The sequence below is a fragment of the Equus przewalskii genome, chromosome 8, assembly GCF_037783145.1.
Source record: "Equus przewalskii isolate Varuska chromosome 8, EquPr2, whole genome shotgun sequence".
In the NCBI taxonomy this organism is placed as follows: domain Eukaryota; kingdom Metazoa; phylum Chordata; class Mammalia; order Perissodactyla; family Equidae; genus Equus; species Equus przewalskii.
In genome coordinates this window covers 19,470,038-19,495,942 of record NC_091838.1, presented here as the reverse complement: position 1 = coordinate 19,495,942, position 25,905 = coordinate 19,470,038, and the positions used below count along the sequence as shown (strand labels likewise).

General features: G+C 39.2%; 2 protein-coding genes across 6 annotated transcripts in view; one reads left to right on the top strand and one right to left on the bottom strand.

The window, feature by feature from the left end:
- ARMC1 (armadillo repeat containing 1) overlaps nt 1–5,239 on the bottom strand; it is a 47,781-nt gene extending 42,542 nt beyond the window's left edge. The window contains exons 1-3 of one of the 2 annotated variants that reach the window (XM_070631583.1): nt 5,122–5,239; nt 2,131–2,292; nt 33–99 (exon numbers count right to left, since the gene is read on the bottom strand). The gene's annotated coding sequence lies outside the window, so the exon portion shown is untranslated. Of the gene's footprint in view, nt 1–32; nt 100–664; nt 1,036–2,130; nt 2,293–5,121 lie in introns of those variants that run through there. The other variant, XM_070631582.1, reaches the window with a different exon arrangement.
- A 22-nt stretch (nt 5,240–5,261) lies between these two features.
- Nucleotides 5,262–25,905, top strand: part of MTFR1 (mitochondrial fission regulator 1) — a 53,197-nt gene continuing 32,553 nt past the window's right edge. Inside the window, exons 1-4 of one of the 4 annotated variants that reach the window (XM_070631579.1) lie at nt 6,123–6,183; nt 17,508–17,798; nt 18,460–18,602; nt 24,621–24,719. In XM_070631579.1, the coding sequence (XP_070487680.1) occupies nt 18,537–18,602; nt 24,621–24,719 (165 nt within the window). In that variant the 5' untranslated portion in view covers nt 6,123–6,183; nt 17,508–17,798; nt 18,460–18,536. Of the gene's footprint in view, nt 6,338–17,507; nt 17,799–18,459; nt 18,603–19,967; nt 20,101–24,620; nt 24,720–25,905 lie in introns of those variants that run through there. The other 3 variants (XM_070631577.1, XM_070631578.1, XM_070631581.1) reach the window with 3 other exon arrangements.

Genomic DNA, 25,905 nt, shown 5'->3' with positions numbered 1-25,905 from the left:
ACATTGAAATATTTATGGTTGAAATGACTTGCCTGAGGTCAGCTTCAAAAGAAACAAAGAGTTTGCTTGTATGAGGTCGCAGGCTTCATTCCCCAGCATCTCCACCAAAAAAAAAAAAAAAAAAGAATAAGAAAGAAGCCAGGTAAGAGTATGGAAGAAACCGGTAGCTATGAGTTGCTGATTATTGAAGCTGTATGATGGATACATGAGGATTCACAATGATTTACTATGCTTTTTACTTTTGTGGATGTTTGACATTTTCCATAATTACAACTTTGAAAACAAAATGTAATTTAAAAACGTAAAAAAAAGCTCTGCAGGTTAGGGTCTATCCCATGAGCTGGTCTGTAGAAAGAAATGTCACAATCTTTTGACCTATTTAGATATACATCTTTTTGGATATACATACATCAGATCACTTTGTACACTGATCTGAGAAGAATAAGATAGTCTCAAGGCTCAGAACAACCAAATATACCCAATAGTGTATGATTAAATCAAAATAGTTTAATAATTCTTCACTGAGCACCACAGTAAGACATTCATTTGTGCTGATTTACACGACTGAAGCAGATTTAAACATTGTTATACTCTCCCCAAAATATCTGCCTTCAATAGTGATCAGAGCCTTAAAGTCAATGGACATGAACTATTAGGCATTTACCTGCATCTTTGAACTTTCACCTCATGTGAGATGCTATTGGTCTTGCAGTTAGTTTGACCAGCTGTCCTGTAGCTGAACCTCTCCCAGACACATCCAGGCTCACCTTGCCTTAAAGTACCCCTCACATGGGCACTTCACTGTCCTACTCAGTGGCCTTTTACCAGCTCAGTTTTCCTGGATTCTAACTTAGGACCTCTTGAGGCCCATTTCAGTGTGTTATATTTTCTACAGACAAGCAATTAGAGCCGGGGAAAAGGCAGAACTAGAGAGAAAGGGTCTCAATTTCCAAGGAAAATACTGTATAACACTTGCAAATTATTCAACCTATCTCACCAAATGGGATTGTCAGTAAATCTGAGAAACAGGCTGCTGGAGACCTTTGGACATTTGCCTGTCTTCTACTTTACTAACCACTGGATCACAACCATACGAGGTGACTGTATGTCCTTCATGGATATTATTTATTGGGACCTTATGATAAGCCAGGCATTGCTCTTAGTATTTTACAAATCTTACACAATCGGGCTTCAGGGCTACTCTTTGAGGTGGCTATTTTCCCGACTGTGCAGGTCAGGACAGTGAGACCCAGGGAGGCAGACTGGCTTGCCCAAGGCCACACAGCTGGTTAAGTGGCAGAGGCATATTTTGAATACGTGTCTGTCTGATTTGGAAGCCCACATTCTTTCTGTGATAGAATTCAGCCCCACCATCTACCAACATGAACAAATGAGAATCTGAGTTAAACCTCTACAAAGAAGCTGGCCCACAAACAGCCTTGGTCACTTTCTATTGCCTAATATACACTTAATAATAGATAAATCTCTTTGCCTAAACAATGGCATTATAATCCTTTAATTTCCCGTTAGGAATCTGGAAGCAAAGAAAGGTCAAGGGACTTTTTCAAGGCTGCACAGTGAGTAAGAGAGACCTCTGATTCTTTCTCCTCTATTCAATAAATACTGAAACTAGCAGATGAAGTTTCAGTTATTCTGGATTCTGCCAAGAAAGCTGAGCCATTAGTTTGGGTAAAGAACTCCAAGATCAGATACACTAAAAAGAAAAGAAAAGAAGTTTGTTTTCTTGTAAAATCCCCAAATGGATTGCCCTGTAACCTTCTATATTAGTTTCTAAATTTAGCTATGCAGAACAATCACCCAAGATTCTGGGAAGAGGCCTGGGCACATGCATTCTTAAACAAGCTCCAACGTGAAATTTAAGAACCATTTATCTTACGGAGGAGATGGAAATTGTATGTTACCTATTGCTTCCGAACAAATTACTCGAAAACATAGCAGCTTAATACAATCATCCTTTATTATCCTGTAATTTCTGTGAATAAGGAATCCCTGTGTAGCTTAGCTGGCTGTCTCTGGCTCACCGTCTCACAAAGCTACAATCAAGCTGTCAGTGGGCCGCAGTCATCTCAAGGCTCCAGTGGGAGTCGAATTTTTTCCAAGTTCACGCACATGGCTGTTAGCAGGATTCAGTTTCTCATAGGCTGATGGACAGAGGGCCTCAGTTCCTTGCTAGCTGTTGGCCAGAGGTCTTGCTCATTTTCTTGCGATGTGGGCCCCTCCATAGAGCAGCTCACAATATGGCAGCTGGCTTATCTCAGAGTGAAGGAGAGACTACGAGAGAGTAAGCAAGATGGAAGCCACAATCCTTTTGTAACCCAATCTTGCAAATGGCATCCCATCGCTCTTGCCATACAGTATTCCATTCATTAGAAGGAAGTCACTAGGTCCAACCCACCCTCAAGGAGAGAGGATTACACAAGGGCGGGAACAGCAGGAGGTAGGGATCATTGGAGGACCATCTTAGAGGCTGCCTATCTCAGAGCTGTAAACAATTAAAAAATAAGGTGGTAATATATTTCCTAGTTCTGTCTGCTAAGAGAGGCTAGATTCAATGACACCCCAGTAGCAACAAGTACACCCTGTACCTAGATCTTGGTTTCTAAATACATTCCAGGACTCCTTAGAGAAATGTCTAACTCTGGTGCTGGGGCAGGAGAAATACAGAGTCAGCCTGGAGTCTCGTGAGTTCAAGAAAAAAGGAGATGATCCACAAATAAAGGGACACAGGAGCCAATCTAAAAGAGCTCCCAACGGCCAAAGCTGGAAGAATTTGAGCAACAAGACAAAAATCATAATATAAACTGTAAAACAAAGTATAAAATAAATATACATGAGTCTTTACAAATAAGTGATTGAATATAAATAAATAAATGGGAGGGAAGAACAAATCTTCCTTACAGAAGAATTCCAAATAATTTACGTAGATATTCCACTCCAGGAGTAGAAGCTTAATCTCCTACTCCCCTTGAGTGTAGGCAGGATTTAGAGACTTGCTTCCAAAGAAGAGACTAGGAAAGAGGGGGGAAAATGCAACTTTACAGTGGAGAAACTGGCAAACACTACTATGGTCAGGTGATTGTAGGGGAGCAAAATTTGCTACCCCAAAATGTGTCTCTTTCGCTTGACTATTTTTAAGAACAAAACACAAAGGAAGAAACTTTGAGCTTCCCCCAAATGCCTGAAAGAATTTAAGACAGAAGGCCTGTTCCAGGAAGGAATTTTCACCATAGATAACCATAGTATAATATGAACTAGGTATGGTAGACAGGGAAGAAGCTAGCAAGGCCCATTTGATCAAAGTCCTCTCCATGTCCCATTGTCTTTGCAAGGCATGGTAAACATTTGTTTACCAAACATTTGCTTTTTCATCTCCACGTGAATTGCCTGGCTCCCCCTTCTAAAGTCCCAAACCACTACCCCCAATATCTTCTTTTGTCTTTAGCTGAAGACAGTATTTAAGGTGGTGGCTTCAGCCATTTTGGCGAGTTCCTCAGTTTTCCTGGGTGTCTCCCATTTATACATGTTATGAAACTTTGTTTGATTTTCTCCTGTTATTCTGTCTCACGTCATGTTAACTCTTAGACCAATCAGAAGAAACTAGAAGGGTAGAGGAATAGTTCTTCCTCCCTACATGATCAAGGTTAGCATCAGCAGTAATAAGTCATACTGATATCACATATCCCTGGATATGATGTGATGATGTATTTTTCCCAACTTATAATCCCAGTCTAATCAGAAAACCATCAATTCAAATTGAGGGACATTTTACAAAATACCTGACCAGACTCCTCAAAACTGTCATGGTCATGTCAAGGTTATGAAAAACAAGGAAAGACTGAGAAACTCCCACAGACCAGAGGAATCTAAGGAAATATGGTGATAAATGCAATGTGGCATCTTGGATTAGATCCTGGAACAGAAAAAGGATACTAGTAAAACCTGAATGAAATCTAGAGTTTAGTAAATAGTAATATATTATTTACTAAATAGTAAATGTTGGCTTCTTAGTTTTATAAATGTATCATGGTAATGTAAGATATTGGAATGAGGGGAAACTGGGTAAAGTGTACACAGGCATTTCCTGCACTATCTCTGTGACTTTTCTGTAAATCTAAAATTATTCTAAAGTAAAGTTTATTAAAAACAAAAAGTGAAGCCCCCTGCTTATAGTAATTTTAAAAGCATGATGACTGGAAGATGTTCTCCTAGATTAGCTTCTGGCTCAGCACATTTCAAACCCTCTTTCTCCTCCACCAGCCACATACTTCTAGTGCCAGGCACCCTGGGGCACATCCATAGGCCCTTTAGATGAGATGGAGTAAAGCATGGCTTGAGTTTTCCTGGAAGCCATTCCAACACCAGGAAAGCCAGCAATAATTTATCTTGGAAGTGGCTCAAGTTCAACTTAACTCTCTTTCCCTCACCCAGATACCAAAAATGCCCAGGGCCACTCTAGGGCACCTAGCATGAAGAAGTTGGAATGAAAACTTCCCTGAGGGGTGCAGGAAGACATATTTTTTCTTTCTTCTTTTTTTTTTTTTTGGTGAGGAAGATTTGCTCCATGCTAACATCTGTTGCCAATCTTCCTCTTTGCTTGAGGAAGATTGTCACTGAGCTAACATCTGTGCCAGTTTTCCTCTATTTTGTATGTGGGAGCTGCCACAGCATGGCTTGATGAGTGATGTGTGGGTCCCTGCCCAGGATCCAAACCCCAACCCAGGGTCGCAGAAGCAGAGTGCTTGAACTTAACCACTGTGCCACAAGACAGGCCCCCCTCATCATTTATTTTTAAAGAGTAGAAAACAGTATAAGACCAGGTGAACTCAGTGCTAGGGCCCCTCCTTGGGTCTTGGGAAGGGCTAGTGCAAGTCCTGGGGCCTGAACACAAGCTTTATTAGCTTTGCAGTAAATTCACCCTGGAAAGATCTCAGAAGAAGAAACAAGCAAACTTTGCCAGAAATGCCGTCATCCTTTGTCTCCACCCTTCAGCTCAGAAGCCGGGGCTCTTTCATCAAGCCTCAGCCCAAGACTCCCTCCTCCTGGACGTGTTCCCTGAGCTCCCTGGCCAGCTTAGGCAGGTCTCCCAGGCTCCCTCCATACCTCCATTATAATATTTGTTTATATAGTTTGTGTTTCCATCTCCCTCTTAACTTGCAGGCTCACTGAGGGCGTGGTTCAAAGCTTGTTACTAATCCTCGTACTGTCATAGTGGGCTCCCCAAAACTCCTTGTTGAGTAAATGAATTAACGCCTTTACTGAAGGAGGAGAGCCCTCGCCAGAAACTTGGGGGCAAGAGATAAGCACAACAGAGCTCGGGTGCGTGCCCAGTGACCTCTGGGATCAATTACAATGGGAGGGTAAGAGAGACAGCCAATCAGCGACAGCCTCTTGAAAGGCCACACAGAAATACTGACATGTTTTTCACCCTACGTATGAATCTTTTATCAGGCCTACAGACATATGCCGAATATACTGTTAGCTATAACTGTAATGATCATATTTTCATGACAATTATTTGAAACCCAGAGGGTCCCAGAATAGTCAACTATTAAAAAGCACGTGTCCCAATGAGTCAGAATAAACGGCTGCTGGAACTGAAGACAGTAAAGTAAAATCCTCATTCACCAGGCACTTCGTACAACCCGCACCCTCATTCCTCTTAAACACAAACACGGATATGAGGTCCGCTTAGACAGATCCGCCGAGCGAAGGCAAGTCCCTACAGCGTGGGATGAAAGGGCTCAACCTGTGTTAGGTTAACAGGGCTTAAGACTCATAGCTTCTTTCAAGGTAAAACACACTTGCGGCTACATTCAGAATTTGGGTATTCCTATAACCCTAGAGCATGAGGTTGACAAACAAACTACTTCCCGGGTTAGACAAGTGAGGACACAAAGCCAGGTCCAAGGGAAAGCGCACGGCCCACGCCGAGCTCCGCGCGTGCGCACACTGGCTGCTGGAGGCGGCTGCGGGCGCGTCAAGCGGTCGCCTCGCCTTCCGCTCCCGGCTCTCAGTGCCCGCCTCCGGGCCGGAGGAAGAAGCTGATTGGTCAGTCTGGCCCCGGCTCGGGGCGGAGATTCGATGATTGGCGGCAACACCCTGGAACAGCCAAGCTGGAAGCCCGAGTAGCTGAAGAAGGCACCTGGCTGCCGCGCGGCCGAGGTAAGTGGGGCTAAGGAGTCGGGAAAGCGGTTGGCGGGAAGTCGAGGAGGCGCCGTCGGGCCAACGGCGGCGGGAAGCCCTGGTAACAGTCAGGGCAGGAGCGGAAGGAGCCCAGTCCGGGCTGGCGGCGAGGTCGGCGGGCTCCGTGGGCTGGGTGGGTGTCTGCTCCCGGCTGAAGGGAGGCGGAGACGTTCTCGAGCGGCCGGCGTGGCCCAGGATCTGCTGGGGCTGCAGCTGGGCGGAGCGGAGGCGAGTCGGGCGGCTCGCCGTGAAGGCGGCCACTCTCCCACCCACCCACCCACCCATTTGCCCCCATCTCCCCCTCCCCCGCCCGTCGCCCCATCCTCCGGAGCTGCAGTTCGCGCGCCGGCCGCTAGGCGGCGGTCTCGGGCAGGCCGGGACTAGGCGGGCGGGCCCCGCGGGCGCGCCTCCAGGCGGGCCTCGGGGATTCCGGGAGGAGGAGCACAATGACTGGTCGGCTGGGTGGTTTAACCAGCCTCACTTGCCTTGTGTTGCCATTTCACTTTCCGCCTCCCAGAACTTTCCTTTGTACCTTCCTGACCATGACCGAGATTTGTAGTAAACCCCAAAGAAAAGATTGACCTTTGGACTTAAAACACATTTTCTTGTGGAACTCTTCCAACCATACAGAAGTGTTGAGGATAATATAAAGAACTGGATGCACCCCCTCACCCAGTTTCAACAATACATGGCAGGCTTGCTCCTCTTCCCCGGGTTAGTTTTATTATTTTATTTTATTTTACTTTGCTGAGGAAGAGTGGCCCTGAGCTAACATCTGTTGCCAATCCTCCTCTTTTTGCTTGAGGAAGTGTTGCTGAGCTAACATCTGTGCCAGTTTTCCTCTATTTTGTATGTGGGATGCTGCCACAGCAGGGCTTAATGAGTGGTGTGCAGGTCCCTGCCTTGGATCCGAACTGTGCTCAGCTTTTCAAAATCACTGAAAACAAGGGTACCAAATAATTTAGTCTTGGCAGTAGTGTTACTGCTTTTGAGCAGTAATAATAGTATTGATGTTTTATTTATGGAGTTCTTAGTGTGTTTGAAGCATTGTAAAATTGTTTCCACCTGTTAGTTCATTTAATTGTTTCAACAGCCATGTGAAGCAGGTATTATCCCATTTTATAGATGAAGGAAGAAGACGCTTAGACAGGTTAAGCAATTTGCCTCAGGTCACACTGCTGTAGGGGGAGTGTGCGCTGGGATTTAGGGTGCTAATCCTGGTTACTGCATGGTTCTTGCTCTTTTAACCATAATTGGATGTCCTAAGAATTGTGGAGTAAATGTAAATGCTGTGGAAAATTATTTCTATTGATCTACAAATCCATAATGGAAAAAAAGCCTGGGAATTTACATGAGTGCCATAGCAAGATAGGTATTTTTGTTTCTTTGAAGCAGTAAAAGGTTAGTACAATTGAATTTAAAGTTATGAGCAGAATATATGTACAATTTGATAAATGCAAGCGTAAAAGTTTTTTTTTATAGTATATAGCCAATTAAAGGGGAAAGAAAAAGGGAAAAAATGTACATCAATGAATAGTGTCTACTTCCTTTGGCACTTAGTATGTTGGCTATTTATACTGAATACTTTCATCTGTATCCTTCATCTTAATCCTACACTCCTTCTAAGACGGAATCTTCATTCAAGTAGAGGAAGAAGGAACTAGGAGGAGGCGGCTGGGCCTGTTCAGAGGATGGCAGAGCCACGCTTAGTCATTTACGTATGGCCTCTGGCTGCTGTCTTGGTACAGGGGCAGGGTTGAGCAAGTTGTGACAGAGACCGTATGACCCACAAACCTAAAATATTTATTATGTATTTGGCCCTTTACAGAAAAATTGCTAACTCCTGTTCTTGGCCTTTCTAATGAATGTGCCTGTACACAATTTCTACAAAAATGAGGTTATAGACAGTATTTTGTAATCTGGATTGTGTATTGACCAGCTTTCTTTTTCAGACTTAAAACTATCTTTTTAATGTCTGTTTAGCCTTTTAAGCTATGCATGAGATACCATTGTGTATTTAAGCCATCCTCTTGTTAGACATTTCAGTTTCTTTTCCAATTTTTTAAACTATTATTCAAAATACTTAAGAGGATAGCTTTTTCTGTTCAGATTTTTTTTAAAGATTTTATTTTTCCTTTTTCTCCCCAAATCCCTCCAGTATATAGTTGTATATTTTATTTAGTTGTGGGTCCTTCTAGTTGTGGCATGTGGGATGACCCCTCAACAGTGGCCTGCTGAGCGGTGCTATGTCCGCGCACAGGATCCGAACCGGCGAAACCCTGGGCCGCCGATGCGAAGCGTGCGAACTTAACCACTCCATCATGGGTCGGCCCCTCTATTCAGATTTTTGTCAGTGTCAGAGTATTTCTTTAGGACACATTTCTAGAAATGGGGTTGCTATTATGTACGTATGGCCAGGTTGCCCACGAGAAAAATTGCACTTTGCCTGTGCCTTTACCACTATTGGGTTGTCCTCCTTTTCATCTTTGCCAATTTGATGGAGAAAAAGAGATAACAGTTTTAATTAACATTGATTTGACCACTAGTGAGATCATTAAACATTTTTTCATGTTTATTGTCCCTTTATGTTTCCATTTATGAAATGCCTACTCATGTCCTTTTCCTGTTTTTCCATTGGGCTGCTGATCGTTTCCTTCTTGTTTGGAAGCAATTTATATTCATTAGGGATAATAATCATTTATTATATGTAAGTTGCAAATCGATTTCTAAATTACTTATCTCTTTTCTCTTAAAAGCTGCAGAATGACTAATAAAAGGAACTCTGTGTTTCAGCTCAGAGAGGACTCAGGGCTGCAGTTTTAGAGACCAGCACATGCCCCCTCTGAAACAGTTCTTTCGTTAATGATTGTTGCCAGCCAGTCAATCTGCATGCAATTATTACCAAATACATTGTACTGTATAAATATCTGATATCACTTCACAATTATACAACTGGATTTGGCTAGTGTTAGTTGGTTGTGGATTAAAACGTAAAAAGTCAGTTTAAATAGGAAAGTTAAATTGTTTCCATGACTGAAAAAAGCATTCATCATAATGCATTCTTTAATACATAAATATGTTAATATATAAAACAGTATAACTAAGATTTTTTTTCTTTAACAAATTTTGTTAGTGACTTTTGAAATGGAATTCTTGTATACTGATAAGTGATTTGATGTAGTTTGTGTACTGGCAATAGAGTAGGCTAGTTTCCTAGAGAGATGACTTTAGGTAGAACAGGAGTCAACTTTGTATTTATTTCAGTCAAGGTTCTCTCTCTTTATCCCAGTCTGTTTGGGCTCAGATAGGGAGTGCAACCTATAGTTAAGGTTTTTAAATTGTATTGAGGGCCAGCCTCATGGCTGAATGGTTAAGTTCGTGCACTCCGCCTGGGCGGCCCAGGGTTTCACTTGTTCAGATCCTGGGCTTAGACCTACACGTTGCTCATGAAGCCATGCTGAGGTGGCGTCCCACATAGCACAACCAGAAGGACCGACAACTAGAATATACAACTGTGTACTGGGGGGCTTTAAAAAGGAGGAGAAGAAGAAGAAGAAAAGGTTGGCAACAGATCTCAGCTCAGGTGCCAGTCTTTAAAAAAGAAAAATAAGTGTATTGAGAAAAATATCCTGGAATATCAAGCTTTGATTGTGTAGATATTATTGCTTGGGATTTGGGTAAATTGATTTAATTTTTTTTAAAGTTAATTGACTTAAACTAACAGATTAAGAGCATCCAGATATGACAAAAATCCTAAATCCCAAAATAAATCATAAATCATGTGTGAAGTTGAGAAATACTATTTTCCTCCAAGTTTATTTATTATTAATGTTTATTATTTGCTTATATCATCCAAAGAGTGAATAATTTTTATATCTGTACTTTTTAATTTCACTTAGTTTAAAAATGTTACTGGTCTTTAAAAATTACGTAAGTGGTATATCTTTTTGGAAAAAACCATACTCACAATACAGAACTGCATAAGTATAAAGAAGAAAAAGTGGAGGATTCTGTCACCAAGCCTCAGACACAGCCAAGTCAAGCTTTGGTATCTTTTCAAATTTTTTTCTTGTATGTATGTACATAAAATATTTTGCCACTATTTCTTTCTTTTTTTCTTTGTTTTTGTTTCGGTGAGGAAGATTGGCCCTGAGCTAACATCTCTTGCCAATCCTCTTCTTTCTGCTTGAGGAAGATTGTCACTGAGCTAACATCTGTGCCAGTCTTCCTCTGTTTTGTATGTGGGATGCTGCCACAGTGTGGCTTGGTGAGCAGCTTGTAGGTCTGCACCTGGGATCCAAAGCTGCGAACCCCAGGCCACCAAAGCAGAGTGCATGAACTTAACCACTATGCCACTGGGCCAGCCCTTATTTCACCAGTATTCTATGCTTTGTTTTATTTTTTAAAAAATGGAATCACATATATATGTTAGCTTGCAACTTTTTTCATTTAGCTTTTTATCATGGAATCCTTTCATGTATAGTTCTATCTTTTTTGTGTTAATGGCCATAAACTTAGAATGGGTAGGTATGTTGAATTTATTTTAGCTGTTTCCCTTTGATGGACGTTTAGTTTGCCTCTAGATTTTCTCTTACAACTAATGCTTCAGGCAGTACCCTGACCAGCTTTTAAAAACTAAACATCATTTACAAAGGTATAATTTACTGATTTTTGCTGGTAAGGCAATTTTTTATATGCGTAATATGCAAGGGACAGTAATTATTAGATAACTTACCCAAATCATTTTAATAGTGAATTTTTATCACTTTGCTGGGCCCAAGGAAAGCACTTTTAGTCTGTAAGAAATATTATTGACTTCCAAGTATTGTGTGTGTTTGTTTCTACTGATGTCCAAGATCACTTAAGATATTTGAACAGTCTTTTCAAAAGATTGTTTTAAAATTGATGCTGGAGTACTTAATTCATTTGCATGGGAATGCTTAAAATAAAAATACTTTAAGAAGAAAATACTTATGTCATTCACTGTAAGGTTGTACATCTTTCAGAGATCCTTACATGAAGATGGCAGATCTTTGGTTCAAATGGAAATATTAGACTACCTCTAACCTCTTTTATTTTACAGAGGGAAAGTTGACCTCTAAAAATGTGACAGAAAATGCCCTTCAGAAGTTTTGTTTTCATATCTAAAGCCTATCAACTTGACAGAATTTTCATTGAGTTTTAATTAGATTATGTTCTTAGACTTCTTATCTAAGCAGTTTTTTTGTTGAGAGACGTAGTATAGGTCATGGGATTTATTCATTTGTGGACTGAGAAAAATGACAGTTATATGTAAGATTCAGTGCTAGGCACTGGGAATGTAGGAGTATATTTAATTTTGCATGAACCATATAGAATAATTCTAAATTACTGCCAATAATTTATACCTGTATGTTGAATACTGTATCCTGGTTTTGTAGTGTGATAAAGTGTCTGACCTAAAATCTCCATCAGACTGATGTGAAGTGTTACGGTGGTCACTACACTTGAATTTCAAGTTTAATTTCCAGAAAGTAGAGTGAGGTGTTGACTTAGGGTTGACAACTTTTCATTGTCACAAGTAAGGACAGTTTTTTAAAAATCAAGTAACATCCATCTACTGTCCTCCTGTCCTCAAAGAAAAGGCATTTTTACACCAAAAATAAGAAGGACGTGATCTCAAAATAGAGGACAGTGACTTTAAATTGACTAAGTTTTTGGTTTTTCCTTCATGGTCCTTATTTTTCTTTTGTATCATTGTTTCACACCAGAATGTAGATTGTCATTTGGGATGCACTGATACAATTTACCTAATATCTTAGTATTCTGAAAACAAAAAAACCTCATAATTTAGCCAGCTGAATAACTAAGAATGTTCTATTAATCTTCTGAGACTCCCCCACAGCCCCTATAAAATGGTCATACTGCTCTCTGGTGCTGTGAAGAAAATTAAATTACCTTTTCCTTGAATAGTTCCCAAAGACCTTATAAAAGTAAGCACTACTGTATTGTTGTAGCTTTTAAAGTTTTTGACGTTTTAAATTTAGTGACACTGGTTTTTTTTGTTATTTTTTTATGTGTGTGAGGAAGATTGGTCCTGAGCTAACATGTGTTGTCAGTCTTCCTCTTTTTGCTTGAGGAAGGTTGTCACTGAGCTAACATCTATGCCAATCTTCCTCTGTTTTATGTGGGATGATGCTACAGTGTGGCTTGACGAGCGGTACTAGGTCTGAACCTGGGATCTGGGCCACTGAAGCAGAGTGCACAAACTTAACTACTACACCACAAGGATGGCCCCACGTTTTGTTATTACTGCTAACAGCGTTGTTGTGAAACTGCTAATAACTTTAAAACTAATTATAACTATCTCAAAAACATACATCACTTTAGTTGAAAGCAGTATTATTTTGCGTTATCTTTGATTTGATTGTCTAAGTCAAATTTAATCAGTCTAAGTATACACTATTATGTATTTTCATAGTATTTGTGGAGGGAAAAGAAAATCTGTTGTCAAAGTTCATCTATTTCTCATTTAGTCTTGCTTTGCTCTTCTCCTGGCCTGCCAATCACTCTTCCCCACAAAAAGTAATTTACTATTTCTTACAGTCTATGCTGCAGTAGCCTATAAGCCTATACCATTATCATAAAATTTCTAGAAGTTAAATTATAAATAGTCATACAGTACCTAGAAAACAAAATGCAGACTGATTCTTAGCCATCTTTTCTTTAAACCTTTTTTATTTTGAAGTATAACACACGTGAAGTGTAACAGAAAAATGCACAGACATAAATGTACAATGTAATAGATTATTACAAAGTAAACATCAATGTAATGACCACCAAAGTTAAAAAATAGAAAATTGTTTGCACTGCAGAAAACTCCTTCATGCTCCCTTCCAGCTATTACCCACCCCCATCCAAAGGTGCCCACCATTGTAACCTCTTCCACTATAGCTTTCTTTTGCCTTTTGTGCTTTTCTTAATGCCTATAGGATTCGTAGTGATGTCCCTTTTTCGTTTCTGATACTGGTAATATGTGCCCTCTCTCTCCTTGATAAATATCATTAGAGGTCAATCCTTTCTGTTAGTCTTTTCAAAGAACCAACTCTTGGCCTGGTCATACATCTCGGCCTTGGTAGTTGTCAGATGCTGTCAAATAGATGATTTCTATATTTTGTCTGACTAGTTTATTTGTCCTCAGCAGGAGGAGGATTTGCCTGAAATTACCTAGTTCACCTATAAATGGAAGCAAAATTCCTCTTAGAAATCTGTTTAGAATTGAGATAGTGTAGAAGAGGCGCTGGCTTGAGGCTTAGGTGCCTGTCATTTAATATTCAAATGTGAATCGAGCAACTGTTATATCCCATACACTGTGCTAAGTGCTGGGATCACTGTGATGAATCAGATGGAGTTTTGCTGGGGGGAGGGGGGCAGTTTAGGTACATTGTTTTAATGTGCTATGTAGGGGATACATACAGGGTGGTCCTGATCCTGGTTGATTAGGAAAGACCTCTTGGAGGAGGAGAGCTAAGCTGAAAGAAAGGTTTAGGAGGAGGTAGCTTGGTATAGGGCTACAGTAGGTAGGTGGAATACTAGATAAAAGAAAAGTCCAGAGAGTGTGTTGAATTTCTAGAATTATCTGTATGATTGATTCAAAGAGTAGAGTGTGAAAGAAACGAAGGATAGGAAAGAACAGAGACTAGATGATAAAGGACCTACTTCGATATTGAGAGTGAACAGAAAGGGGACCAAAACTGGGGGGCAAATAGTCTGGTTAATAGATTTTTTGTAATAGTACAGGCTTAGAATAGCAGTAAGCGTAATGGAAAAGGAATCTGATACATTTAGGAGGAAAAATAGAACTTGATTGACCATAGACGATGAAGGAGAAAGGAGGAATGGTTGACAGCGTGGGTGCCGTTTTCTGAGGTAGGGAACACACGAGCAGCAGATTAAGGAGGAGCGTTAAGGAGTTTGAGATTTCTGAGGTTTAAATGCAAAGGGTGGAAACCAGAAGATGACTTGTGATTGAAGTTAGTAGGGGAGAGGAGAGAGAATTCATCTAATACAGGGTAGAGCTCATGTGAGACCTGTGAGGCGAGGGGCTGTCATCCTGAGCACTTCGTTGGAAGTGGGGACAGGAGAGAATGGGGGACAGAACAGATGCAGATGTAGATAAGCATGTGGGGTGCCAGGACGTGGACGGATTCCTGTTAGATGACTTCTGTATTCTTTGAAGCGGTATGCTTGGTCGTCTGCTGAGAAATGACGGAGGGAGGATTGGCGAGATTTGGCTAGGATGGAGAATGCCTGAATGCTGCTCTGGAGAACGGAGGAGGGAAAGGAGTAAGAAAATAAGCTTTTCCTAGGATACTAGGCAGCATGAGGGCCCAGTTGAGATTGGAGGTAGTACATTTGTAGCAGGATCAAACTGTGAGGTTTAGTAATTTTTGTACAACCCAGTTGTAGGAAATGTAGGCTTCTGGGTTCATCAAGTTCTGGCTTATAGAGTAAACATGACAGAAGAACAAGGGTTGAAAATACTGACAAAGCAGTGGGCTTTTTGGGCTGCGTGGGGTAGAAGGAAGTGAAGGTGGGAAGGGATGGATTAGGTTGACAAAACTTGCAGGGGAGGAGAGCCCGAAGGTCTCCACGTGGTCCGAGGGTGGGTCAGAGGAGGATCTGAGTGAAAGCTCGAAGGTAAGACAATTTGTTTTTTTAACTTCTAGATTTTGTTTTTAAATGAAAAGTAAAACATTCTTTGTAGCCTTGGCTGAAGTACAAACCATACGGAGAAACGTTTACTGCTACCCACTCCCGCCAGTTTTAATAGCTTGATGTATCTTTCTATACATAGAAAGGTTGAGAATTTTTGTTTTTGTATTACAAATGAAATGAAATGATGCTTAATATATTACTCTTCCTGTGTCGTGTTTATGCCATTATCTAGACTGTGGCTCACTTACAGTAGATGCATATTTTATGAGTATACTGTACTACAATTAACAGTTGTTTTATTGATGAACGTTAAAGTTGGTCCTAGTTTTGTGAGTAAAGCACTGCAGAAAATATCTGTATACATGTGTCTTTATGTTTAAAACTTTTATTTCTGAGAGAAATTCCTGAAACTTGCATAACTTGGTCAAAGGTTATGTGTTTTTAAAACTTTTATTTGAAGCATAACTTACATTAAGAAAGGTATGAAGTGTATATCTTGATAAGTTTTCAGAGAATAAACACACCCAAGTATCTTTCTATGTCAAAAAATAGGACGTTGCCAGCACCCTCAGAAATCCCTCCCAGGCCTAACAGTCACTACCCCTGTCTCCAGAGATTAAAAAAACTTAAAGAAAACTAAAACCCTAATCGATGATTAGCTTACTTTTAGTTTTGCCCATTTTAGATCTTTATATAAATGGACTTGTACAGCACTCTGTTGTATGTATCATCTCTGTGAAGATTAAAATCACCCAGTACTGGCAAGAATATAAGATATATTTATTGATTTGCTAGGGCTAATGAGGCCGAAGTGCAGAATTCCATTTAGGGAAGGACTTAGAGTAGAGAAGACTCAGCTGAAGTTATAGCGGAGCGATAGGGAGGGACTTAAGTCAGCCCTAATGAGTTTTTTCTTACTCTGTATGAGTTAGCTCATTCACTGTTAGGGTTCCATCTCCTTTTTCTAAGCCAGTGCTCCGTAATCTTTATCGCTAGCCCAGACTTGCAAAACATCACTTTTTGGCAAAAATAATTAAAAAAACATTCTTTTTAACTATCCATTTGAAAAACAAGCAAGAGACACTTGACAAAAGAAGATATCAAAATGCCCCCAAAACATATGAAGAACCCACTAGAATTGCTAAAATTAGAAAGAGCAACAACACCAAGCACTGGTAGAGATTGTAGAACGGCAGAAGCTCTCTTCTTTCCGTGCTCCTGGGACTGTAGCTGCTACAAAGTGTTAGTTTCTATAAAGATGTAGCTGTATTTCTATCTCTGTATATCTTATGATCTAGCAGTTTTACTCCTGGGTGTATACTCAACAGAAGTGACTTCTTATGTGTATGTGCTAGGTGCATAGAATTGTTTTAGTAACTTTATTTGTAGTAGGTAAAAAATGGAAACAACACAAATGTTCACGAACAATAAATTGTGGTATGGTAATACAATGAAATACTACGTAGCAATGAGAAGAGAACTATCATTCACAAACAATGTGACAATCTCACAGACAATGTTGAGTGAAAGAAGTTAGACACAAAAGAGTACATACAGTGGGCAAAACTAATATATGCTTGTAAAAGTGAGAAGAGTGGTTAGATAGGTGAGGCATGGATACCCACTGGGTAGAGGCCCAAGGGAGCTTTTGGGCTTCTGGAAATGTTTTATAGCTTGATCTATAAAACATTTCCACACAGGTTTATATATATAAAAAATTCAGCAAGCTGGACACTTAAAACTTGTGTGCTTTCTGTGTAAATTATATCCCAATTTTTTAAAAAGTGACAGGTTTTCAAATCCTAAATAAAACTATCCTTTTTCTCTGATCAGTTTTGTTGTTGTTGTTGTTGAGGAAGATTGACACTGAGCGAATACCTGTTGCCACTTCTCCTCTTTTTGCTTGAGGAAGATTGGCCCTGAGTTAACTTCTGTGCCAATCTTCCTTTATTTTATATGTGGGCTGCTGCCACAGCATGGCTTTGATGAGTGGTGTAGGTCTTCCTGCGCCTGGGATCTGAACCCGTGAACCCCAGGCCACCGAAGCAGAGCATGCTGAACTAACTGCTACACCACGGGGCTGGCTCCTCTGATCAGGTTTTTTGTCAGTCATTTCCAGCTTTGACTTTATTTTTGGCCCTTTACTTTTTCTACTCCCGTTAATTCTCAGAGTATTATTCATTCTTACAAGCAATGATAAATGTTGTTGATATTAAAATATATCTGTCTCACCAAAGTTCTAGTCATGACCATTTCATAGTTATCAATAAATATATTCTTGCCATTGCTTAGGACTCTCTTACATACTTTCATCTCTCATTGGGGCCTGGCTCTTTTCAATTCATATTTCACCCATTGTCTCACATATTTGTGGCACCTTTATTTTTTCCCCCATTCTCTGTAATTGTTCATAAAGTTCTCAAAATGTAGACCACAAACTCTTTATTCCTGGTCTATGATGGGATGAGCTTACATCAGAATGTAAATCAAATATAATTGCTAAGTACACTGTTTTGTTCAGCTGGGTTTTCTTCTTCTTTTTTGTGGGGAAGATTGGCCCTGAGCTGACATCTGTTGCCCGTCTTCTTTTTTTTTGCTTGAGGAAGATTGTCACTGAGCTAACATCTGTGCCAATCCTCCACTTTATATGGGATGCCGCCACAGCATGGCTTGACGAGCAGTGCTAGGTCCGTCCCAGGGATCTGAACCTGCAAACCCTGGGCCCCTGAAGCAGAGTGTGAACTTAACCACTATGCCACCGGGACAGCCCCTCAGCTATTTCTTTAAAGCAAACTTGACTGCCTTGATGAGGAAGCAGCAGATGGATTTAGTCTCGTGCAAGCTCCTTGCCTCATTGGAGACCAGCACTTTGAGTAAACTGGTTTACAGCATAAGAGGTAACAATTTAATTCTGTCAGATATGCAGTATACTGATGGGGAGCGCGCACGGGGCAGGGGTTACAGTGCCAGTGAGTGCGAAAGGACTTTTGTCGTTATTTTGACTTTCTAGCATCTGAATTCCTGTTCCATATTCCTGGTATTCCTTTATGACTCTTGGTGCGAGGCAAAACCTGCTGTAACCATAGCCAGGCAGCTTCTGCCAAGTAAATGCCGCCGTGAGCTGGTGAAACAGCAGAGTGGGAAGGGTAGACTGTTCTGTCAGCGGCGGCAGTGGCAGTTCCAGGGGTGTCTTCCCAGGACCAGGCCTGCTGCACTTTTGGCTGCCTTTCCTGGCTGGGTAGCCTGTAAGTCAGCTCCTCCTGAAGTGATCATCTACTAGGTAGCTTTGCATAAATATATTTTCTACTAAATTTGCTGCAGTCGGTTTTCGTTGCTTCCAGCTCTAAGAACCCTGACTGGAAAAAAAAATACGTAAAAAAATAAATCGTACTATTTATTCCAAACTGATCACAAGCAAAATTTGTTTTCTCTTAAGTAAATTTACACACAAAGTTTTAACATGTTTTTGACTAGACTTACTTTGTGAGACATGTAGCAAATAGTAAAGATTCTAAAGAATAATTATTTCGTTTTAGTAATTGCATTTTAACATTTTAGTGTGCTTTATGGACCATGTGCTGCTATGTGTGCCTGAAGTACTTGAGATGCAAATTTGGAGAGACCTTGCCATCTAAATGCTGGGCTGGATTAAGTGCCTAATTAGGATGGTTTTTCAACAGGTTGGAGGAAGCATGCAGTCGGTGAGTACTCAGAATTCATTTTTAAGATACAGACATTTAGATATTTTAAGAATTTTTTCTGAGAAAGTGAAATAAATGTGTATATGAACAATATTTTGAATTCATTTTGTTTATGTACTGTTTAATTTGCCTACTGTGTAAATCATAAAAGTGAATCTTTACTTAGCTCCTAAGTAGGGGAGTAAGTTTCTGGGTTACATTGAAAACTTACCTATATTCATGTGACTGTTAAAAGCAATGCATTTGTTATTAGCGAGGAAAAGGCTTAAATATATATAGAAATCATTGCCTAAAATATGTCTGACTAACCCTTGACAGCTCTGAATGTTGTAGAACTGTTAATATTGAATGCTCTTACAATGTGGTTTATCACACAACTGTTTAAAGTAAAAGGTAAGTCGTGTTTCCTAAGATATAACAACTATAGATATGAAGAAAAAAATTAGTATAATATGGTTATTCTGTGCCAAAGATGTTAGTTCTGAACTTGACATTTTTAAAAGTATTGTCTATTGATCCAACAATAGATGTGCCAAACATATTTTATGGAATATTTGTTTTTCATTTTGAAATTCAATTTTTTGTTATTGGTGACATGAAATTAAGTTTTATTTATTAAAGATATGAGCAGATTATATAATTTGAATATGGGTATACTTCTAAATGCACTATTTTTACTTTGTGTTTTTATTTTGTGTCTTTTCACATCTTGTTAAGGGAAAGTTGAATGAATCCCCTCCTGTGCCCCAAAGTCACATCTGTTTTCTTTGGAGACAAAAAGCAAACAACCAAATAAAATTACCTTTTTTATAGCTGCATAAGTTTAAGAATGTTAGCTTGAGGATCAGCAATAGGAAAATGGTTTGTAAAGTGAATATTTTCATCTTTTCAGTTACATCTTCCTATGTTTTAGACTTGACAATGCAGCAACACCGCCTTTGATTCGTTATTTACCACCATTTGGCTACAGGGTAGATTAACATTTTAGTACTGACAGCAGAAGAATTTCTTTTGCTTTCAGAAAGACGGGAAGCTTTTGTTATTTATGATTCTTAAAAAGTGAAGCTTTACAATTCATGATTCTTATTTATTTGCAATTTTAGTAAGAAGTGTAGTTTAGTGGAAGATTGTGGGTCCTGGATTCAAACAGACCCGGGTCTGAAATTGATCTCTGCTAGTTACTTTCTTCATCTACCAATTGCAGATAAGAAGAACTGCTCCTGCACAGTGAGCCTGTGGATTCAGTGACAGTGTCTGTGAAACACCCAGCACAGTGGCTTACACATGGTGTAGGTCCGTTCAGTACTGCTGAGTTTCCCATGGTTCTGCTCTGTCATCCCCCCGCCCCACTCAGGCGAATGTGACTGGTGCTGATTGAGGCCAAAGCGCAGAATTTTGTTTCAGGAACAGATAACACACTTTATTTAGCTTGTTCTTTTGTTTCGCTTTGTTCATTTTGAGCTGTAAAACGGGTGCCTTTCATCAAAGAATGGACCGGGTAAGAGAGCATTAACTTACTTCCAATATTGTAATCACAACTGAGGGCCCATCCTACTAGTAGCAAATGAACAGGATCACTTTTTATGTGTTGAGGGGGGGAACATAATCATAAAATTTAATCAGTTAACTGAAAGTATATATGAAAACAAGTTTTCTTCTAATGTAAAGCAATTTGATCCTTTGGTTATTTTCTATCTTAGTTTATCTGCTTTAAAAGAAAAAGTACACTTTTTGAGATCAGGGTTTTGTTTTTGCCATTAGGACAACTGGTGATGATGAGCTCTTCGTGTTTTACTATACGCATCAGCATCACCATAATACTTATCACTGACTGGCTTACTATGCCCGGTTCTTTTTCATATATTATATACATTCACTAGAACAGCACTTTTTTACAGGTGAGGATCTGAGGTTCGGAGTGTTTAACTGACTTGACCAGAGTTACCTGGCTAATAAGTGGCAGAGCTGTAAGATGAACCACATTCTGATGCTAAAATCCTTCCTCTTTTTAGTGTACTTTGCTACCTGTTGTAGGAGGAGGGAAAGAAGACTTAATATTTATTTAGGGCTTCTTCTCTATAAATACCTTAACTATTTAATGCTCATAGGCTCATGAAGTAGATATTGTCCCCATCTTATAGATCGGGACACAGAAGCCTAGAAAGATCAATGATTTGGCGAGCTTTATACAGGCAATAAATGATGGAACCTACTTTTAAAGCCAGGCCTGTATGCTGCCGTGACTTCTTTGTTTTGTCTTCGCTGCCTTCTGTTTTGCCTCAGCATTTGTTTGATTTGAAACCGTATATTCACATCTGCCCAAACTTTCTCCTCAGTCTATTATTATATTTGTATCTTAAGCAAAAGTGTTTTTAAGCTAGACAAAATGAGAGTAATGTGAAGCTAATGTGATTCTGATTAATCTCAGTCTTTTATGTTGAAAAAAGTTATACCAAGTATCTAATTTGTATTCGTGAGGTATTTCCAGTACTAGTTATGAATTTTACCCTTGTTTTCCTTTTGTGCTTTGGAGGAAGAATGTGAATGTGGCTAGGAGTTTAGAGTAAGGAAGAAGAGAATTGAGGGAAGCGGTATCTTCAATGGGGGGTTTTAAAATTGAGTTTCATCTTCCTATCTCTACCCTTTCTCACCAGCCATACTTCTTATTTGACCCTGGCTCCCTTGGAATTAAGAATTTACACTTCGTTGGGTCCTAGACTCCCTGAAAATTTTGTTAATGGTATGGACCTTCTTCCCAGAAAATGTTATATAGGCACACAATTTTGCATGTAATTTCAGGGATATGTGAACCCCAGAATAAGAACCCTTGCATTAATATTACATAGTTTATCTTGAGAAAAATGTATTTGTTTAGAATTAAATTTATGCTTTTTCCTCCTAAATAGTGCCTCTCAAATAAGACTATAGACTAAGCCAGTCTGTAACAAATGAATTACCACATAAAGCTTGAGTGTAGTCATCATGATGAGACAGATGACAGCTTTAGATTCCAGCCTCACACTTCAACACTTCTACAATAGCTTTTCACAATGTTAAAAAAGAACAAACTGCTTTCCTGTTGTCATCCTCCTCCTCGCTGTCATCACTTTCAAACACTGTTGCTAAATGTTATGGACTGTCATTACTAGACACAGACGTGCAAACACACTTACACACACCACATACACACACACGGTTTTATTGTTAGATTATGTATCAGTAGTTCTTATAAATAAAGCAAAGCAGAGTTTTTCTATTTAATAATAATTATTATTTCTTAATGGAATTGAATTCTTATTTCTTAATGAAATCTAATTGTCTAGTAATGACAGTTTCTCCCTACCCCTCTCTTTTACATCTGAAAAAGTGTTAATGACAGTTTATCTTCAGAGGAAGTCTTCCCTTCTCCAAACAAGTGTGCAGACAAGACACAGTTCAGCCACCAGTTGGGATAGGAGATGCTCTGGGGCCACACAGCCTCCTAATGCACAGACGGTGACTTTTCAATACCATCTGTTCATTATTTCTTCACAGCCATTTACAATTTCTCCCCCTCCATGAGGGCTGAATAGAAAAAATAAAGTCACACCTAGTTTTAGAGTTTCTGGAAGTTAGCTGCTCTTTCCCCTCGCTTTTTTCTCCAGTGCAGTAAAGGTTATGGCTCTTCTTCCTACATATCCCAGTCATTAGCTTCTGTAGACCCCTGCTTCGTGTTTCTTAGTGCTGAGTGCTATGCCATCCGCAAGTAACAGAAGAACAACATTATGTTAGTCTACTGTGTATACTTGAAGAAATAATCTCGTAAAGCAATCTGTTCTTTTATTTCCTTTAACTTTGTATAAGAAGCCTAAATACTCTGCTTATTCCTTATAAGTAAAAGCTGAATCTTTGGCTACCTTCTCTTGTAGAAGCACCTGGTATTCTTTCCTTCTGATATTAAACACATGGGAAGATAGTAGTTGAAATTTAGCCCTGAAAGCATGCATCGTGAGGAATGCTAAAAGCTGACAGAAACGTTAGTTCCTGACCTTGGCAAATCTTTTCTAAATTTTTCTTTGTGAGCTTTTTGTCCTCTTCATCTCCAGTTAAGATCTTTGCTTCCTGAAGGGATGGCAGGCTCACTTTAGACTATGTAATTGTCAATTGTGATGCATAAATAGCGTTCCACTCCTCCTACATCATAGGAGAACTTTAACTTGTGACTAAATAGGAAACTCAAGAAGAGAAATGACTGAATGGTGTAGTTACTATTGCCCTATAGATTTATTTTTAAAAGATTAAGACCTATTAACATGTATAAGGTAAAGAGTTTGCTTAAAGACTGTCTGTTTTAGAATTATTTGCCATGTGATTTGTCTTGGCCTCTTGTGTTGGATTTGTGAGCTGTGATGCTTCCCATTTTCCTCTGGTCAGAGGTTTTCTTCCTCTTAGTCTTCGTGTGTTACTAACACTGTTCACATGATAACCTCTGTGTGATCATTGCTGTGAGTGACTTGCATTCCTGAGCCACAGGTAATTCTTTCTAAGCTTCACAGTAACTTTGCCTCCTATATTCTTTGTTTAATATTCATCTTTGAATATTGATGTCTTCTTATCTTTCCACTGACCAATTTTCCAATCTGTACCATCCTTTTTATTTATATTTCCAAAGCGAGAGTTACAGTTTTTGTTGATTGTAGTAGCCAGTGTAGGTTATAGTGCTTCCTGGAACTCTCCCAGGTAACAGTCATTAAAACCGAACATGTTGATGATGAGCATTGTATAAAAACTGAGGCAGGTGTCAGAAGTATTATGTATGCCCCCATGATTCTCCCTTTGACTCATACTGTTATCCCTAGATTGTATTTGGTTGTTAAAATCTAAGAAGTCAGATTGCTTCTATGCTCATTTTTACAGGTTGTGCATGCTTTAAGATAGCCTAAAGGTCTAGATTGGGTTATGTGTTGGAGCCACCACTGTTAACAATAACATTTATTTCTTGGTCATACTGTTTAAATTAGAATGGCCATGGAGTGACTTTATAAAGGGGTCACTGTCCGTTGCTCAGAATACATGCCAGCTGATTTGGTACTATTTATGTAGTTTTAGGATATAATTGAATGTTAAAGTTTAATGAGTTCAGTATAATAGTCATATCATTCTCATTCTTTTGTAAAATTGCTTTTAATAGCATACCACCTCTCTTTACCTCTTCTGTCCAGGCTTTCAAGTGTAGCACTCAAAACAGATGGATAGTTTTTCTCTTTAAGGAAAGATCATATACTTGGGGAGAAATTCCAAGGTATAATATGTAATTATTTAACATTCTACATGTGTGTTTTTTGTTTGCTTCTTGCTTTGGGGTTTGTTTTTGCTTTCAGCATAGCATGATGTCCTGTGTCTATTATGGTTTCATCTGAGAAATTCTCATTAGGGCCACCGCCAGCCCATTTAGCACCTTTGTGTAAATTAGGAAAAGGTGTCTTTCCCTGGGGCGGAGACCTCATGAGAGGATGTAGTACAGCTGCATTTTGGCCCCCACTCACCTTTGGCCAGACAGTCTTGTGTAGCAACCGAATGTGTGGTACAAATTCAGATTCAGAACTTTGTACTGATTTGGATTTGTTTTGAAAAGTCCATTATAACAAAAGTAGCTCATAGTTTAAAAAAATTATGTGTATATAAAATTCTAAAACTAAAATATGGCAGAGAAGATAAAATAGTGTTTCCTTTGCAGAATAGTTTGGAAATCTAATGAAAATAAAGTTTTTACTCCTAATACAGTATTATTTTACAATTATTAGTTATTCTTCTATATTTTTATGTAATGCCTTCCATTAAACATTGCACTAATAATAACCAGCTATTTATGTTCTTTAATTTTTAATGGAGAAATATTAGGTCCTTTCCCATAACATTTAGAGCATTCTGATCCCTTAGTTAATGTATTAGCATGTCATGCAATTGATTGACCAATGCTTTGTATTAACAGTTTTATACGTCTTGTAATTAAACTTTTGACTTTTCCTACTTCCTCAGGTACTTTGGTCTGGGAAGCCATATGGTTCATCTCGCAGTATCGTAAGGAAAATTGGTACTAATTTATCCTTGATCCAGTGTCCAAGAGTTCAGTTTCAGGTACTATATTTTGTATTTTTCAAAATTTTCTGTTAATATGTACATTAGAAATATAAATAGGTAGAACAGCTTTAAAAGTATTTTTTGAACCATTTCCTCCTGTTGATGCCATTATCAATAAAATGAAAGAGGATAAAAACCACAGTAACGTCTTTCTAATTTTAGTTTCTCTGTAAAGTGATTATTCAACTCCTTAAGACGTTTATCCTTCTTAAAGATAAATATGCAAAGATTTAGAAGCATATAATAAGCCAAGCAGTTTTAATTCCCAGGTGACCTCAAACCTAGGCCTTATATTACTTCAGGAGGCTTCAGGTACCACCACTGTTTTCTTTAGTTACGACACCTTCCTCTTTGTTCAGCCAGTCTGTTCTCCCCTAGTTTATTTTTAGATGTTTCTGTGGATGCCGTGTAAGTTGCTTTCTCCATCCTTGTTTTAAAGCTTAGCATTAATTGTAGGAGACCATTGCCTTGGCAATGACAGCGTCAAGACAAAGAGGTAATTGTGGTTCTCTGAGTGAGTGATAATCAAACCCTGAATTAGGAATGCTTTTGAACATTCAGGTCTTAGCATTCTCTTCTAGCACCAAATCAGGAGCAGTTCTACTCTTCACTTGGAGATAAATTGCTATTTTCTTGATTTGGGCTTTTGCTCCTTATTGTTGTTATAGTATTACATGTGCATCACATTGTTTTGTTCTTTTTTTTAATATAAAGTTTTATTGGAACACATTTTTATTTATTTCTTTTTGAGGAAGGTTAGCCCTGAGCTAACTACTGCCAATCCTCCTCTTTTTGCTGAGGAAGACTGGCCCTGAGCTAACATCCATGCTCATCCTCCTCTACTTTATATGTGGGATGCCCGCCACAGCATGGCTTTTGCCAAGCAGTGCCATGTCCGCACCCGGGATCCGAACCTGCGAACCCTGGGCTGCTGAGAAACGGAACGTGTGAACTTAACTGCTGCGTCACCAGGCTGGTCCCTGTTTTGTTCTTGTTTTTCAGTAGTTCTCTACAGCAGTAACACAACAAAATCTCTCAGTTCAACATTTAAGAATATAAAACTCAGCAGATATCTATACCAATTTTAAATAATAGATTAGCATGTGAAATGTGGAAGATGTATTTAACTCATAATTCAAATGCTCAAAAGTGCCCCTGTAAGCTTATTTGATATTATGTCTTA